Genomic DNA, 18,861 nt, shown 5'->3' on the forward strand with positions numbered 1-18,861 from the left:
ACTACACTCAGTGCTCCAGATAAGACCCTTCCTGCTGGTAAATAGTAGGGATACTACACCCGGTGCTCCATCTTCCTATTGGTAAATAGTAAGGATACTGCACCCGGTGCTCCAGATAAGACCCTTCCTGCTGGTAAATAGTAAGAATACTGCACCCGGTGCTCCAGATAAGATCCTTCCTGCTGGTAAATAGTAGGGATACTGCACTCAGTGCTCCAGATAAGATCCTTCCTGCTGGTAAATAGTAGGGATACTGCACCCAGTGCTCCAGATAAGATCCTTTCTGCTGGTAAATAGTAGGGATACTGCAATCGGTTCTCCAGATAAGATCCTTCCTGTCGGTAAATAGTAGGGATACTGCACTCAGTGCTCCACCTTCCTGCTGGTAAATAGCAGCAATACTGCAGTCAGTGCTCCAGATAAGATACTTTCTGCTGGTAAATAGTTGGGATACTGCACTCGGTGCTCCAGTTAAGATCCCGCTGGTAAATAGTAGGGATACTACACTCGGTGCTCCAGATAAGATCCTTCCTGCTGGTCAATAGTAGGGATACTGTACTCAGTGCTCCAGATAAGATCCTTCCAGCTGGTAAATAGTAGGGATACTACACTATGTGCTCCAGATAAGATCCTTCCTGCTGGCAAATAGTAGGGCTATTACACTCGGTGCTCCAGATAAAATCCTTCCTGCTGGCAAATAGTAAGGATCCTGCACTCGTTGCTCCAGATAAGATCCTTCCTGCTGGTAAATAGTAGGGCTACTGCACTCGGTGCTCCAGATAAGATCCTTCCTGCTGGTAAATAGTAGGGATACTGCAATCGGTTCTCCAGATAAGATCCTTCCTGTCGGTAAATAGTAGGGATACTGCACTCAGTGCTCCACCTTCCTGCTGGTAAATAGCAGCAATACTGCAGTCAGTGCTCCAGATAAGATACTTTCTGCTGGTAAATAGTTGGGATACTGCACTCGGTGCTCCAGTTAAGATCCCGCTGGTAAATAGTAGGGATACTACACTCGGTGCTCCAGATAAGATCCTTCCTGCTGGTCAATAGTAGGGATACTGTACTCAGTGCTCCAGATAAGATCCTTCCAGCTGGTAAATAGTAGGGATACTACACTATGTGCTCCAGATAAGATCCTTCCTGCTGGCAAATAGTAGGGCTATTACACTCGGTGCTCCAGATAAAATCCTTCCTGCTGGCAAATAGTAAGGATCCTGCACTCGTTGCTCCAGATAAGATCCTTCCTGCTGGTAAATAGTAGGGCTACTGCACTCGGTGCTCCAGATAAGATCCTTCCTGCTGGTAAATAGTAGGGATTCTGCACTCAGTGCTCCAGATAAGATCCTTCCTGCTGATAAATAGTAGGGATACTGCACTCAGTGCTCCAGATAAGATTCTTCCTGCTGGTAAATAGTAGGGATACTGCACTCGGTCTTCCAGATAAGATCATGCCTGCTGGTAAATAGTAGGGATACTGCACTCGGTGCTCCAGATAAGATCCTCCCTGCTGGTAAACATTAGGGATAGTGCACTCACTGATCCAGATAAGAGCCTTCCTGCTGGTAAATAGTAGGGATACTGTACTCAGTGCTCCAGATAAGATCCTTCCTGCTGGTAAATAGTGGGGATACTACACTCGGTGCTCCAGATAAGATCCTTTCTGCTGGTAAATAGTTGGGATACTGCACTCGGTGCTCCAGTTAAGATCCCGCTGGTAAATAGTAGGGATACTACACTCGGTGCTCCAGATAAGATCCTTCCTGCTGGTCAATAGTAGGGATACTGTACTCAGTGCTCCAGATAAGATCCTTCCGGCTGGTAAATAGTAGGGATACTACACTATGTGCTCCAGATAAGATCCTTCCTGCTGGCAAATAGTAAGGATCCTGCACTCGTTGCTCCAGATAAGATCCTTCCTGCTGGTAAATAGTAGGGCTACTGCACTCGGTGCTCCAGATAAGATCCTTCCTGCTGGTAAATGGTAGGGATACTGCACTCGGTCTTCCAGATAAGATCCTTCCTGCTGGTAAATAGTAGGGATACTGCACTCGGTTCTCCAGATAAGATCCTTCCTGCTGATAGATAGTAGGGATACTGCACTCTGTGCTCCAGATAAGATCCTTCCTGCCGGTAAATAGTAGGGATACTGAACTCAGTGCTCCACCTTCCTGCTGGTAAATAGCAGCAATACTGCACTCAGTGCTCCAGATAAAATACTTTCTGCTGGTAAATAGTTGGGATACTGCACTCGGTGCTCCAGTTAAGATCCCGCTGGTAAATAGTAGGGATACTACACTCGGTGCTCCAGATAAGATCCTTCCTGCTGGTAAATGGTAGGGATACTGCACTCGGTGCTCCAGATAAGATCCTTCCTGCTGGTAAATAGTTGGGATACTGCACTCGGTGCTCCAGTTAAGATCCTTCCTGCTGGTAAATAGTAGGGATACTGCACTCAGTGCTCCACCTTCCTGCTGGTCAATAGCAGCAATACTGCACTCAGTGCTCCAGATAAAATACTTTCTGCTGGTAAATAGTTGGGATACTGCACTCGGTGCTCCAGTTAAGATCCCGCTGGTAAATAGTAGGGATACTACACTTGGTGCTCCAGATAAGATCCTTCCTGCTGGTAAATAGTAGGGATACTGCACTCAGTGCTCCAGATAAGATCCTCCAGATAAGATCATTCCTGCTGGTAAATAGTAGGGATAGTGCACTCAGTGCTCCAGATAAGATCATGCCTGCTGGTAAATAGTAGGGATACTGCACTCGGTGCTCCAGATAAGATCCTCCCTGCTGGTAAACATTAGGGATAGTGCACTCACTGATCCAGATAAGAGCCTTCCTGCTGGTAAATAGTAGGGATACTGTACTCAGTGCTCCAGATAAGATCCTTCCTGCTGGTAAATAGTTGGGATACTGCACTCAGTGCTCCAGGTAAGATCCTTCCTGCTGGTAAATAGTAGGGCTACTGCACTCAGCGCTCCAGATAAGATCCTTGCTGCTGGTAAATAGTTGGGATACTGCACTCGGTGCTCCAGATAAGATAATTCCTGCTGGTAAATAGTAGGGATACTGCACTCTGTGCTCCAGATGAGATCCTCCAGATAAGATCATTCCTGCTGGTAAATAGTAGGGATACTGCACTCAGTGCTCCAGATCAGATCATGCCTGCTGGTAAACAGTAGGGATACTGCACTCTGTGCTCCAGATAAGATCCTTTCTGCTGGTAAATAGTCGGGATACTGCACTCGGTGCTCCAAATAAGATCCTTCCTGCTGATAAATAGTGGGGATACTGCACTCGGTCTTCCAGATAAGATCCTTCCTGCTGGTAAATAGTAGGGATACTGCAATTGGTTCTCCAGATAAGATCCTTCCTGCTGATAGATAGTGGGGATACTGCACTCTGGGCTCCAGATAAAATACTTTCTGCTGGTAAATAGTTGGGATACTGCACTCGGTGCTCCAGTTAAGATCCCGCTGGTAAATAGTAGGGATACTACACTTGGTGCTCCAGATAAGATCCTTCCTGCTGGTAAATAGTAGGGATACTGCACTCAGTGCTCCAGATAAGATCCTCCAGATAAGATCATTCCTGCTGGTAAATAGTAGGGATAGTGCACTCAGTGCTCCAGATAAGATCATGCCTGCTGGTAAATAGTAGGGATACTGCACTCGGTGCTCCAGATAAGATCCTCCCTGCTGGTAAACATTAGGGATAGTGCACTCACTGATCCAGATAAGAGCCTTCCTGCTGGTAAATAGTAGGGATACTGTACTCAGTGCTCCAGATAAGATCCTTCCTGCTGGTAAATAGTTGGGATACTGCACTCGGTGCTCCAGGTAAGATCCTTCCTGCTGGTAAATAGTAGGGCTACTGCACTCAGCGCTCCAGATAAGATCCTTGCTGCTGGTAAATAGTTGGGATACTGCACTCGGTGCTCCAGATAAGATAATTCCTGCTGGTAAATAGTAGGGATACTGCACTCTGTGCTCCAGATGAGATCCTCCAGATAAGATCATTCCTGCTGGTAAATAGTAGGGATACTGCACTCAGTGCTCCAGATCAGATCATGCCTGCTGGTAAACAGTAGGGATACTGCACTCTGTGCTCCAGATAAGATCCTTTCTGCTGGTAAATAGTCGGGATACTGCACTCGGTGCTCCAAATAAGATCCTTCCTGCTGATAAATAGTGGGGATACTGCACTCGGTCTTCCAGATAAGATCCTTCCTGCTGGTAAATAGTAGGGATACTGCAATTGGTTCTCCAGATAAGATCCTTCCTGCTGATAGATAGTGGGGATACTGCACTCTGGGCTCCAGATAAGATCCTTCCTGCCGGTAAATAGTAGGGATACTGCACTCAGTGCTCCACCTTCCTGCTGGTAAATAGCAGCAATACTGCACTCAGTGCTCCAGATAAGATACTTTCTGCTGGTAAATAGTTGGGATACTGCACTCGGTGCTCCAGTTAAGATCCTGCTGGTAAATAGTAGGGATACTACACTCGGTGCTCCAGATAAGATCCTTCCTGCTGGTAAATAGTAGGGATACTGCACTCAGTGCTCCAGATAAGATCCTCCAGATAAGATCATTCCTGCTGGTAAATAGTAGGGATACTGTACTCAGTGTTCCAGATAAGATCCTTCCTGCTGGTAAATAGTGGGGATACTACACTCGGTGCTCCAGATAAGATCCTTCCTTCTGGTAAATAGTAGGGCTACTGCACTCGGTGCTCCAGATAAGATCCTTCCTGCTAGTAAATAGTAGGGCTACTGCACTCAGCGCTCCAGATAAGATACTTGCTGCTGGTAAATAGTTGGGATACTGCACTCGGTGTTCCAGATAAGATAATTCCTGCTGGTAAATAGTAGGGATGCTGCACTCTGTGCTCCAGATGAGATCCTCCAGATAAGATCATTCCTGCTGGTAAATAGTAGGGATACTGCACTCAGTGCTCCAGATAAGATCATGCCTGCTGGTAAATGGTAGGGATACTGCACTCGGTGCTCCAGATAAGATCCTTCCTGCTGGTAAATTGTAGGGATACTGCACTCGGTTCTCCAGATCAGATCATTTCTGCTGGTAAACAGTAGGGATACTGCACTCTGTGCTCCAGATAAGATCCTTTCTGCTGGTAAATAGTCGGGATACTGCACTCCGTGCTCCAGATAGGATTTTGAAGTGGGAATATTTTACTCCCTTTTTTTAAAAGTTGGGAGTAAAATGATTTGTTTTAGAGGGTGAAAATGTAAGTCCAATTCCCAATGAGATCACTTTAAAAGCGGGTAAACATATATGTTTTAACTGGAACACGGTAATGTTTTTGTAATAATTTATTAACGCCTATTTGTTCATGCACATTAAATGATAAATGTTTACTTCTTTCGACCAGGCAGTTATAATAGTAGTTTCTTCCTGTGGTTCTACTGGTCCAAACATATCCATGGAGCTGTGGGTGAAAGCAGGAGCGCAAAGTCCTAGTGACTGTTCTCTATTTTTTGTTGGGAGGATGTTGACTCCTGTCATGATGCCTACCCCCAGGCATCCGGACCAAGCCCATCAGCCCCGGGCGCAGGCATCTAGACATTTAGTAAAACCTCAGCAGTCCCGGCTAGGGGCTATCTGGGTTCAGTCCTGGTGCCTTAGATGCCAGGCTCATAGTAGAAACAGTCCCGGCGCCTAAGGCGCCAGGCTCATGGTCATTACTTACCTCAGGCAGACCATGCTGCAAATGACTCCAATCCAACATGAAGCCTGAAAGGGACTATATTTCTACAGGGACTATTTTTTACTCCGGTGTGGTTCTAGGGACTTCTTACCTGGGACTACTTTTGAGGCTATTTAAACCACACCCGACCAGCAACACACGCTTCGCTTTATTCTGCATCCAGCAGCGTAACACTCACCGTGCCTGCAGCCTGCAGCCAGTCTTCTGCCACGCCCGCCTCGAATCCGGAGCTCCTAAAACAAAGAGGAAAGAAAGGGACAAGGTTAGAAAACAAACTTATTTCTATTCCACACCTGATTCTGGATCCATCTCGTCTCCGGACCTGTAAAGAACATCATTTCTGCACGCGCCGCACGTCCAGCTGCAGCGCCACGCCATACTCACCAGTCTTCACAGCATCCTTCGGGTCGGCGCTGCCTCCATCATTACTTCGCCGAACTTCGGCACCTAGGAGACAAAAGAAAACCACAAGGTGAGCCGAGGGAACCAACAAATATAACTCTTACCACCATAGACTTACCTGATTTACCACCGGAGGCATCCTTTTGTGACTCTCCATATTTTCACGTGCCGCATCTGTAAAGAGAGACTATACAACATGTTTTCCACTTGCAACATTTACCGGACAGCGCCGGGTAATACAGACTCTTACCTGAGCACCACCCGCTGCCACAAGAGCATCTTTTCACGAGCCAGCTGCAAGACAAGAAAGGAAGAGGGGAACAAGAGTGAACATCGGACATATTGAACTCTATGAACTTAATACTTACTGGTTCTCACCAGGAACCTCAGAGTCAATACTCTCCGGAACTCTCCCGAGCCTTCAAACCAGTGAAGTAACTGGAATCGACGCGCCCCTGCAAATCCACGCAGGATGCAGAGCTCATCTTTCAAGAATATAAGGTGAGATTGCTGCGAGGGCATTTCGGAGGTGATTAGTTGGGGAGGTCTGTGGGGGTGCCATCACTTGAATCCACAAGTGGCTAAATCCATCTCTCCACTTGCAGGAGAATATTTCTACGAGTTAAGCAGACACGATTAGGAGGACAGATCCAGTCAGTCATCGCTGCACTACACATCACGTAGGTGGAGACCGCAGCTGTCCGGGTCCGACCGACGCCCCTGTGGGAGCCAGGTGAGCGTAACAGAATGCGAAGCCTATCTACAAATCCCGACCCGGGCATTATGGAAACCTCAGAAACCGACCAACTAGCCCTATTGTTAGGGGAATTTAGGGCAGAAGTGCACTCCGCGCGCCAAGAGACTAATGCCCTCAGGAGAGAACTGATTGTGTCAAAGGAGCGCACTGATGATCTTGCTAGACAATTACTGCAAAACCAAGCTGGGCAAACACCATTACCTGGATTCCGGGGGAATCCAACTCCTGTTTCATCGAGCAATCCTGTGCAAGTGGTTCTACCAGGGAGCATTCCTTTAGCTCCACCCGAACGTTTTGCTGGGGAACCAAAAGTTTGCCATGTTTATGAACCAATGCCGCTTGCACTTTTTATGCAGACCTGGAGCTTTTCCGAACGACCAAACCAAAGTAGCCTTTGTACTATCATATCTTAGTGGCAGCGCAGCGGATTGGTCAATTCCATTAGTTAACCAAAATGACCCTCTTCTTCGGGATTTTCAAGGTTTTCAATTGAGCATGGACAGACTATTTGCCAGACATTCACAGGGACAGGCCCTGGATAACAAACTTTTATCATTACGACAAGGTAACCAGGATCTACTAACCTATATCGCCACTTTCAATAGGTTAGTGGTGGAAACCGGATGGCCAGAGGTAAAACGAATTACATTATTTCATTGTGGACTTCGGGGTGAACTCGAAGATGTTTTGGCCCAAGTTGTGAACCCACCTCAGGATTGTGCAGAATATATAGACTTAGTGGTCCAGTTAGACGACCGACTTCAGAATAGAAAGGCTGATCGAGCTAAGTTCGAGAATCGGGTATTGGTTAAACCCAATGTTACCCTCAAAGGAACAGATCTATCAGAACCGATGCAGATTGGGGGGGTCAAGGGACCCTTAACTCAAAAGGAAAGAGAAAGAAGACGGCAGATGCAATTGTGTCTGTACTGTGGGGCCTCAGGACATTTTCTACGGGATTGCCCTATAAAAACATCTAAAAGCGTAGTCAGAGTTGCTGATAAAAATCAAACAGAGCCTGATTTGGGAAACGACCACGCCCGACAAGCGTAGAGGTCCGCTTGCCGAGCTTGAAGAAGGATACTCAGACCTCGCACTTCATCATACCAATGGTCCTTATAGATCCAAGGCAGCCATCACGTATGTACGCAGTGAGGGGATACATTGATAGCGGGGCCATAGGAAACTATGTGGACAACGAGTTGGCTTCTAGGATGAATCTATCTCTCTGCAAAAAGACCACTTCGGATGTCATCACCACAGTCGATGGAACTGAAATTGCCTCTGGGCCTGTAACTCATTCCACCGCAGAGATGACACTATTGGGTCAGGATGGGCATCGAGAGACTATTGTGTTGGATTTAATCAAAGCCCCACAGTTCCAAATAATACTGGGGATACCTTGGTTGGAAACACATAATCCTTGTATTGATTGGCGAGAGAAGAGAATAACCTTCCCGGATTGTGCACATACTTGTTACCCGAAAAAACCCTTGAACCAAGGCCTGGCCACAGTCGCTACTCCAGTCGTGCAGTTACCTCAGGAATATCAAGAATTCCAGGATGTTTTCCAAAAGGAACAGGCAAACACCCTACCACCTCAAAGATCATACGATTGTCAAATCGATCTCATACCTGGTGCACAACCTCCATGTAGTAGGATCTACGCCCTTACGGAACCCGAAAACCTTCACCTACGACAATACTTGGACCAATACCTTGCTAATGCCTTTATTCGTCCATCCAAGTCCCCTGCATCTTCAACTTTGTTCTTCGTGCCTAAAAAGGAAGGTGACCTCAGAACGTGCATAGACTACCGCGCATTAAATCAGATCATGGTTAAGAACCGATACCCATTGCCTATGATCCCCGAATTACTAGACCAAGTAAAGGACGCTTGCATCTACACTAAATTAGCTCTCCGAGGGGCATATTAACTGGTACGTGTAAAGAACGGCGACGAATGGAAGACTGCTTTTCGCACTAAGTATGGGTTATTCGAATACCAGGTGATGCCCTTCGGGTTGTGCAATGCACCAGCAGCCTTCCAGTATTTTATGAACGATGTCCTTCGTGAACTCACTGACGTTTGTGTTGTTGTATACATAGACGATATTCTAGTGTACTCCTCTTCAGAATCAGACCATGTGAAGCACGTTCGTGCAGTCCTTGAGAAACTACGCCAGCACAAGTTATATGCAAAATTGGAAAAATGCGTTTTTCATGCTACGGAAGTTGAATTCTTTGGATTTATCCTGACTCCAAAAGGATTCCGAATGGACTCTCGAAAGGTGGGTGCAATCCTCAAGTGGCCATCACCCAGTTCAGTTAAAGGGGTACAAAGCATGCTCGGATTTTCTAATTTCTACCGCAGATTCATTCTGGATTTCTCACATGTTGTGCACCCTATCAAAGCACTTTTGCGAAAAAACAAACGCTTCTTGTGGACCGAAGAAGCTGAAAAGGCCTTCCAAGAGCTGAAAGCGAAATTCACGTCTGCACCTGTCTTAAAGCATCCACGCCCCGAACTTCCATACATAGTTAAAACTGATGCATCCAGTTTAGCCATGGGAGCTGTCCTGTCCCAGAAGGATCCTGAAACCGATCAACTTCACCCAGTAGTGTTTTGGTCCAGAAAGTTCTCGGCAACCGAGTTAAACTATGCAGTTACCGATAAAGAATTATAAGCCATAAAATCCGCCTTCAAGGCTTGGTGGCATTATCTTCTCGGTGCCAGGCATACCATTACGGTAATCACCGATCACCGGAACTTGCAGTATTTAAAAACAGCCAAGGCCCAATCGTCGCGTCAACTTCGATGGGCATTGTTCTTTGCCGAGTTCGATTTCGTGATCACTTATCGACCAGGTTGTAAAAATGGCAGGGCAGATGCCTTATCCCGAATAGGGATGGGAGAAGCGTATGCAAACCCGGAACCGGTGCCTATAATTTCAGAACAAAGAATTCTTGGCATAACCACTGTACAGACACTAGAGGATATTCAAGTAAAGATCCAACAACTCTTCGATCCAACAGCCCTGCAGGACTGGGTGAAGAAAGGCTCGGACTACTCAGTCATCAATGACCTACCTTATTATCAAGGGCGACTATTTCTACCACACAAGGAACTACAAGAACTAGTCATCTCCAATTATCATGACACCCTGATGGAAGGACACCCAGGTATCGCAAAAACTGAAGCTAAAATTAAGAGACAATTCTGGTGGCCCACCTAGCGAAAAGACGTAAAGTCATTTGTAATGTCTTGTGGCATTTGCGCCCAAAACAAAAGTCAGAAGAAAAAACCAGCTGGCCTCACAACCTTTGGATATTCCACCTACACCATGGCACACCTTATCGTTAGACTTTATTACAGACCTACCTCCATGTAATGGATTTAACACCATTCTAGTTATTGTGGATCTTTTTTCCAAGATGGCCCACTTTATTCCTCTAAAGGGATTACCTTCTGCTTCAATTCTGGCCAAGGAGTTCCTCGAAAACATTGTTCGAATACACGGATTTCATTCCGTATTGGTCTCTGACCGAGGTAGTCAATTAATTTCACATTTTTGGAAGAAATGTTGTCAACTGGCGCAAATCGACGTGAGGTTATCAACCAGTCACCATCCCAAGACCGATGGTCAGACGGAGAGGACCAACCAGACCCTTGAACAGTACCTACGTTGCATTCTACACCAGACCAAAAGTAATTGGAAAGATATTTTATGGATTTCCGAGTATGCATACAATAACTCTGTACATTCAGGAACCGGACAAAGCCCCTTTTATACCATATATGGACATCACCCTCGAACCTCAGAACTAGATTCGCCTCAGCATTTAGAAATGCCTGCAGTTAGTCATTTGCATTCTACTATTACACAAGCCTTTAAAGAGGCAACAGAACATGTGAAACAAGCAAAAGAGAAATATAAGAAAAATGCTGATCAACATAGAAGTGAAACTCCACAATACCAGATTGGGGATCAAGTTTGGCTGGCTACAAAACACATACCTTTGAAGGGAACTCGGACCTTTAACCCTAGATATTTGGGACCTTACACTATTAAGGCCATTATCAACCCGGTAGCTGTCAAATTGGAATTACCCTCTAATATGCGCATTCATCCTGTCTTTCATGTTTCACTTTTAAAACCAGTTCAACCAGGAACAAGATTAACCAAACCACCCGACCCCATCTTGATAGATGGAGAACCTGAATTCGAGGTAAAAAATATCCTGGACTCCAAGATGGTTAAATAAAACCTTTTTTATTTAATTGATTGGAAGGGCTACGGACCACAAGAAAGGTCATGGGAGCCTAGTGACCACGTCCATGCACCTCGTTTGGTGAAAAGATTCCATCGGAACTTCCCAGACAGACCAGAGCCCAGGGGAAGAACAACTTTAGGAGGGGCCTTGGTGGGGAGTGCTGTCATGATGCCTACCCCCAGGCATCCGGACCAAGCCCATCAGCCCCGGCGCAGGCATCTAGACATTTAGTAAAACCTCAGCAGCCCTGGCTAGGGGTTATCTGGGTTCAGTCCTGGTGCCTTAGACGCCAGGCTCATAGTAGAAATCAGTCCTGGCGCCTAAGGCGCCAGGCTCATGGTCATTACTTACCTCAGGCAGACCATGCTGCAAATGACTCCAATCCAACATGAAGCCTGAAAGGGACTATATTTCTACAGGGACTATTTTTTACTCGGGTGTGGTTCTAGGGACTTCTTACCTGGGACTACTTTTGAGGCTATTTAAACCACGCCCGACCAGCAACACACGCTTCGCGTTATTCTGCATCCAGCAGCGTAACACTCACCGTGCCTGCAGCCTGCATCCAGTCTTCTGTCACGCCCTTCTCGAATCCGGAGCTCCTAAAACAAAGAGGAAAGAAAGGGACAAGGTTAGAAAACAAACTTATTTCTATTCCACACCTGTTTCTGGATCCATCTCGTCTCCGGACCTGTAAAGAACATCATTCTGCACACGCCGCGCCTCCAGCTGCAGCACCGCGCCATACTCACCAGTCTTCACAGCATCCTTCGGGTCGGCGCTACCTCCATCATGTCTTCGCCGAACTTCAGCACCTAGGAGACAAAAGAAAACCACAAGGTGAGCCGAGGGAACCAACAAATATAATTCTTACCACCATTGATTTACCACCGGAGGCATCCTTTTGTGACTCTCCATATTTTCACGTGCCGCATCTGTAAAGAGAGACAAAACAACACGTTTTCCACGTGCAACATTTACCGGACAGCGCCGGGTAATACAGACTCTTACCTGAGCACCACCCGCTGCCACAAGAGCATCTTTTCACGAGCCAGCTGCAAGACAAGAAAGGAAGAGGGGAACAAGAGTGAACATCGGACATATTGAACTCTATGAACTTAACACTTACTGGTCCTCACCAGGAACCTCTGAGTCAATACTCTCCGGAACTCTCCCGAGCCTTCAAACCAGTGAAGTAACTGGAATCGACGCACCCCTGCAAATCCACGCAGGATGCAGAGCTCATCTTTCAAGAATATAAGGTGAGATTGCTACGTGGGCATTTCGGAGGTGATTAGTTGCGGAGGACTGTGGGGGTGCCATCACTTGAATCCAGAAGTGGCTAAATCCATCTCTCCACTTGCAGGAGAATATTTCTACGAGTTAAGCAGACACGATTAGGAGGGCAGATCCAGTCAGTCATTGCTACACTCGCATCACGTGGGTGGAGACCGCAGCTGCCGGGTCCGACCGACGCCCATGTGGGAGCCAGGTGACTCCCCATTTTCAATTTTTGAGAGTATTTGCCTATTTTTAGGGAGTAAAAGTGGCTGATACACCCCTTATCAGTAGGGCTGCCTGAGACTGTCTCTGGGGCAAGTTGGCAATCGTGGCACTTTATCCCTGAGATGTGCTTTGAGGAACAAGGACGTGTGTTGGGCGCTATACTCTTCAGATTAGTTTTGCTTAAACTTAAAACCCCTGATACGCTTTTGGTTCCTGCATCCTGACACCTTTTGCTTATGTAGGTCCACGATGGGAGGATACTTTTGTGGATAAACCCCTCACCTCCCCATAGGCGTTTATCCCAAATCCATCCTCATCAGAAATAGAGTTGCAACTATGCTTCCTAGCCCTGTTTGGTTGATTCGACACAAGGTGTAAACCTGTGGCCAGTCCACACACCGAAGTTGAAGGTAGGTTTGTGAGAAATGTTTTAAAATTCCACTTTCTTAACTGTACAATATTTTGTAAATTATGAGGTGCCTTGCCTGCTTTGTTTATTTCGCCTTCCCACAAGTTCGAACTAGACCGTCAATTAAATATGTGTTCCACCTTTTTTCCAGAAGCCATGAAACAGAACAACCAAACCATGAAGGATCGCTATGAAGAGCTCTCGACTTGGCGAGAGAAACAGCGGACGGAGCGAGAGTTCTACGAGTTCAAATTCAAAGAAGCAAAGCAGCGCCTGCTAGAAGTCAGTGCCGTTTATGAAAAATTGAAGAAAGACTACGAACAGTTACAATTGCAAAAAGAAGGGCCTCTTCAGGTAAACGCAGCACCATTCTGGAACTTATTTGAAAAACGGTGCATTAGAAACTTATTTTAGTTCACTTTTTCCAGTGCTCTGTAGATGTAATAGAAGGTAAAATGAGTTAGACAGAAGCTGGACATTTGAACGTCTTTTATTTAAAGACTAAAGAAAAGCCCTATGTCGGCCTAGGCCTGTAGGGTATTTCCGTGCCTATCCCACTAAACTAACGGTGCTCGTCTTGTCAGGAAGTCAATAAATGAAAAATATCCTCAGTCCAAACCTACATCTACTTATCCGTACCACTAATAATGTTATGTTATGTTATTTGGCATTTATATAGCGCCTTATGTATCATTGGTAGGTTGAACGCCCTCGGGAACCACAGTTCAGTCAGTAGAGAGAGTGTAGTATGGTGCGTGGGTGCACCGGATATGTGTGCAGCTGGTGTGGTTGTTGCATGATAGCTGCTTCTTAGCGGTAGGTGTGGTGCTGAGGAAATCAGTTGGATGTGTTCAGTCTGGAGGGTGGACACCCAGACTGAGTTCTGGCTGCGTTAGGCCTGAGGAGACACCTAAACTATCCGGAAAGTGCTCAGCTAGCTGTGTTTTATTAGGATGATGTGGAGTTCGTGGGGTCATGTCATTATGAGAACAGCTTTACCGAATGTGTCATAGTACAGCTGTGTTCTAGTTGAATGAAGGTGTATAAGGGAGAGTAAGCATAGTAGTGTGATATGGTGGATATCAGTAAGCGCCTGCGATCAAGCATGAGAGCAGGACAGGGGGCGTACATTAGGCACAATTTCTAAGTTCAACAATAAGTGTGAGACATGATATCATTCACAAGTCTATCTAAGTGTGGGATATGCTATCATTCACCATTCCACCTAAGTGCGGGATATGCTATCATTCACAATTCTATCTATCATTTACAGTAGCATCTAAGTGTGGGACATGATGGCACGTGCCACACCTGAAAGGAATTGTGAATGATAGCATTCACAAGTCTATCTAAGTGTGGGATATGCTATTATTCACAATTCCACCTAATTGAGGGATATGCTACCAATCGTATGCCACATAATCAATAACTAAACTGGGCCAAACGAATGTCTCTGTTCGAATGGCCTCCCCTTTGCCTTTTTGTGTTATGGCTTGTTCTCTGGGTCTCTTCATTTGATCCCACTCTTCGAAATGTAAATGTCTCTTTGTGGTACTATGCTTTTACCTCCAACCTATTTGATCCTCATCATTATTGTTGTTGACACAATCTTTCGAGCCTCCTCCTTGTACCTTATAGGGTTCACAGGTTTGATGTGTTTTGAGACTTCCCCAGTCTTGGGATCTCCTTACTGCGTGCTTTCTGTCATTGTTTATTTCACTTGACACTGCTAATTTACACCATGTATTAGTCCTCTTCCTCGGGTGGTCTCTTCACTTTTCTGCAATTATTTCATTTCAAATTGTCTCTTGTGGTTCTTTTTTCTCTCCCCTCTTGTCCGTCTCTACTGAGTTAATATCTCACATTCATTCTTACTCTTGAATAGTTCCTTAAATATCTCAATATCTTGCGTTTCTCTTCCAATATTATACTTATAAGAATGATCGCCTCTGCTCTGTATGTGTCATGGGTGCCGGCTCCTGGAGGCAATGACACAAGTTTAGGTGGAGCGGCCATTAACTATCCCATTAACTATCCCATCACGTCTATCTTTCATCTCATGGTGGTGGTCTAGTCTTTTTCACGGCTTTTTCACGGCTCGTGCATTGCAACGTCACACTTTTTGCTTGGCGATTGTTCCTGTGCTAGTTTCAGCGCTATTGCTCTCGTTTGGGTTTTCTGCACTCTCAGTGCTCTCCCGTTCTTAGCCACCCCGCGGCAACTTCCCTACCCTTTCCTCTCTCTCTTTTTTTTTTCATTTCTTCTGACTGTCTGCCTTCCTCAGTTGTCAGTCTTCATCCTGCTCCCGGCAGCTAAGGACTTGTTTACCTTTTTTTTCCTGATGATCACACCGGAGCCAGAGTTCCTGCTACACTGGTGCCAGAGTGTGCTCTGCTTATTCCTTCAGCTACGGGATAGATTACTCCTGCTCCTGGATATTCCTCCAAGACCAGACGCATCGGAATTCGGGGTTTTCTGTTGCCTAAGGCTTTTTCCCCGTTTACATCTACCTGCTTCGGGGTGGAGTCACAGGAAGCCACAGCTCCTTGGTGGCAACTGTGGCTTCATACCGAGGCAGGTTTCAATCACATTCTTCACTTCAATACAGGGAACCTGTAGGATACAGAACAGAGTCCAGTTCAACAGGTGAGGAGACGGAGGAGGGTAGAGGGTTGGACAAAACTGAAGTGTTTTGTGACAGTATGACGTGTCCTCCTGGCAGCTTCCCGCTACTCCAGCGTACCCCAGTTCCTGTGTTCATCGGGGGTGAACTTGCTTGGGGGTATCGGCACTCACTCGGATTTCTCTTTTGGTTTTATTGTTCCTTCCGCTCTGGTTTTTCGCCAACCTCTAACTCTGCATCCTTCTCACGTCTAGTATTCAATGCACGCCGGCAGCTGGGAGCTTACTCCGCTGAATGTGTTCTGGGTCGCGGCGTAGTTGCGCGGGCGCCTTGCCCACCATGCAGGGAAACCCCTCGTAGAAATAGGGACAGTGAGGTTTTCTATTTGAGAAATAAGTCTGTAACCAGAACCATGCCACCTTTGTGTCAGCTTCCTTCTTCGACACCCTTGCATCAGACTGAAATCTCACTCTTCAATACCACCATGTGTTTGGCTCCGTAATCTGTCCCGAAGGATGTGGTTGCACTGATTTAAAACATGTGTTGTGGGAACAATAAAATAAAGTGGCACAAAACTACACCTTTTGCAACAAGCATATTGCCTAACAATAGGCCTGCAAAGCTATTCAAAGTTCGCTTTCATATCATGTCATGCTCCTTTGCTCAACAGACGTAAACATGCGTACCGTTCTCCCACTGAATGAGAAGGCCCTGTAGCATAAGGACGCTGGTGGAGTGAGCATCGTTATTCTTAGATTTTAAGGGAGACGTCGTTAACTGAAAGAAAATCTAGATCAGTGAAACACACAAGTCTGTCTGGCCCCATTTGGTCGCCATTTCTCTTCCCACCGTAGATACTCGTCCACTAACCAGTGTCCTCTGTCCCATTCGATGCCTGTTTTATAACTTTGCCTTTCTTCACCTCCCCTTACCTTTAAACAGGGTGTGGGGCCTAAGAAAACCCTCCCCTTACCCTTTTCCTCTTATACCTCAACCTTAATGAAACACTCATTAGCACTAACCTCCTGTCCCTTCCTTACATTTTTAATGAGCCCTCTTTTAAAAACCAAATGTGTGGGATTATCTCAGATGTTCGCTGCAACCCTGCATTGCTACTGAATGCTGAGTGCATGGCAGGCCGCTGCAGCCCTGCATCGCTGCTGAGTGCATGGCAGGCTACTGCTGAAAACAAGACCTCTTTTTTAATCTTGTTTAAACGCAGCCATTTACTGTTGCATGTGGTCTTTTTCAAAACAGTAAATACAATTCTTAAATGAAAACACAAATTCTTGGACTACTGTTGGTTTTTTTATATTTATTTCTATTTTTTAAAGGTGTATGCTTTAGTTTTAATATGTATGCAAAATTTGGCTTGTGGTATAGGGTAGAAAATTAGTGAGGATCAAGGCATAAAGGTACATTTTGTCCTGTAGATTTTTTACCAAAAGGTTAAATCCCAGGTTAGACGAGCCCCCTAACCTAGAAGACAGCATTTTAAAAGTGTTATAGATGGTACATAAAATGTAATTGACAAAACAATGCCTGGTTTTTGGCATGTTTGGGGTCTGCATTCAAGAATCCAGTGATGAGAAAGGTTTGAGTTCTAGCGTAATACAGAAACCTTGCTCTGGTACAGTGCCGTGTTTGCACCAGAGTACAATGCACGCTTTCATTGACAATAGCTTTCGGACTGGTGCAGTGGAAGTGTTCTTCGACGTCACCCGTGCCAATTTTCTCTAATAGTACAGACCCTTGTGTTGTCTTCATTTTTTACCGTACTTGCAGTTTTCCAACACCAGCCACCGCCCCACCGTGGTGCTAAGTCATAGCTGGAAGAGTAATTCCTGGCCTAGGCTACATTTCTGATCAGTCATTGGAGGACAATGAAATTCCTTGCTATGTATAATTGACTTGTTTTCTTTTTCCCTTTTTTAAGGGGACCGATGAAGGTGCCGTGGCTTCCAGGAAAGCCTTAGTCGAGGAAAATGAGCAGATGAAGAGGCAAGTGGCAAAACTTCAAGCAGAGAAGAAAGACCTGCTGAGCATCATTTCAGATTTGCAGCTCAAACTGAGCAGCGCTTCATCCGAGGACTCCTTCATAGAAATTAGGATGTCTGTAAGTTGCCACGTACTGGGTGGGTATTGGCCAGGGGTTTCCATTAGAGCTTACCCACTCTAACTCCCAATATGTTCAATGAGAAACATTATTGCTTTAACAGAAAGCATAGCAATTCAATTCCTTTGTTAAATTAATTAATCTTTTGTAACCTGCTTAATACTGGAGACCAGTTTCTAAGCATAGCACTGAGATTCAAACCTGTGTTGCTCTGTGTTGTCTTGCTTCCAAGCCAAGCATGTTTCCCTGAGCCATCCCCCCGGCCCTAACCAGATTGTGTGCAAAGGCGATTGACAATTGACATGGTGGTTAATGCGTTCTGGATGCACTGTGGTGGCCGTCAGAAGCACCTTTCCGTCTTCAGAGACAAGTAGATGAAGACCTTTAAACACACAACAATTATTACTAAATGTACTGGTACTCCCTTTCTTGAACTTTCGAAAGATGAAGGCAGGTGTCGGTCTAGCTGGGATCGAATCTGCGACTGTGGGTTCCACATATCTTTGAAGCAAGCCCTGTGCTGGTTTACGAGACTTCTTAGACATACGTGCAGGGAGGACACAATCCGAGAATGCTACAGTCCTTTCACATCACATGTTGGCCGGGTATAGCGGGTAGAAGGTTTGTGTTTTACTCGTGCATCCAGATGAGGACTGCTGACTGGGTGGGAATGCATGTCACAGATCCCAGAGTTTTTGTGCCAGGAGAGTTATGTGTCTGTCTGTCACATCCCCTCTTTCTTGAGGCTCCCTGTAGGCTGGTGTCCATATGCAGCAAGTGCTTCCAGGGGTCGTTCAGTGGTAGCCTTTGGGCGAGCCATGCTTGCCTCATCTCTAGACGGCTCATCCTTCCCCTGCCTCAGTTATATTTCTGTGCTGAAGTGATGGGATGAAGCCAGCCCGCGCCCTCTTATGAGCGCACTGATGCATGTTCGTGCTATCACCTTATTGCGGTTTCACATTGAGTAGAGCTTTGCTTCTGCATTCCAAGCGCCTCCCACACAGTGATGAGCTCTCTCTTCAGGGATCAGATATCCTT

The 18,861-nt window shown here is 45.9% G+C and overlaps 1 protein-coding gene across 2 annotated transcripts in view; it reads left to right on the forward strand.

The window, feature by feature from the left end:
- The window catches only part of OPTN (optineurin), a 198,742-nt gene that overhangs the window by 39,521 nt on the left and 140,360 nt on the right, over window positions 1–18,861 (forward strand). Inside the window, exons 3-4 of one of the 2 annotated variants that reach the window (XM_069627795.1) lie at window positions 13,236–13,438; window positions 17,644–17,823. In XM_069627795.1, the coding sequence (XP_069483896.1) occupies window positions 13,236–13,438; window positions 17,644–17,823 (383 nt within the window). The remainder of the gene's footprint in view (window positions 1–13,235; window positions 13,439–17,643; window positions 17,824–18,861) is intronic. The other variant, XM_069627794.1, reaches the window with a different exon arrangement.

Source organism: Ambystoma mexicanum, chromosome 12 (genome assembly GCF_040938575.1).
Source record: "Ambystoma mexicanum isolate Mex_15411 chromosome 12, UKY_AmexF1_1, whole genome shotgun sequence".
Lineage (NCBI taxonomy): Eukaryota > Metazoa > Chordata > Amphibia > Caudata > Ambystomatidae > Ambystoma > Ambystoma mexicanum.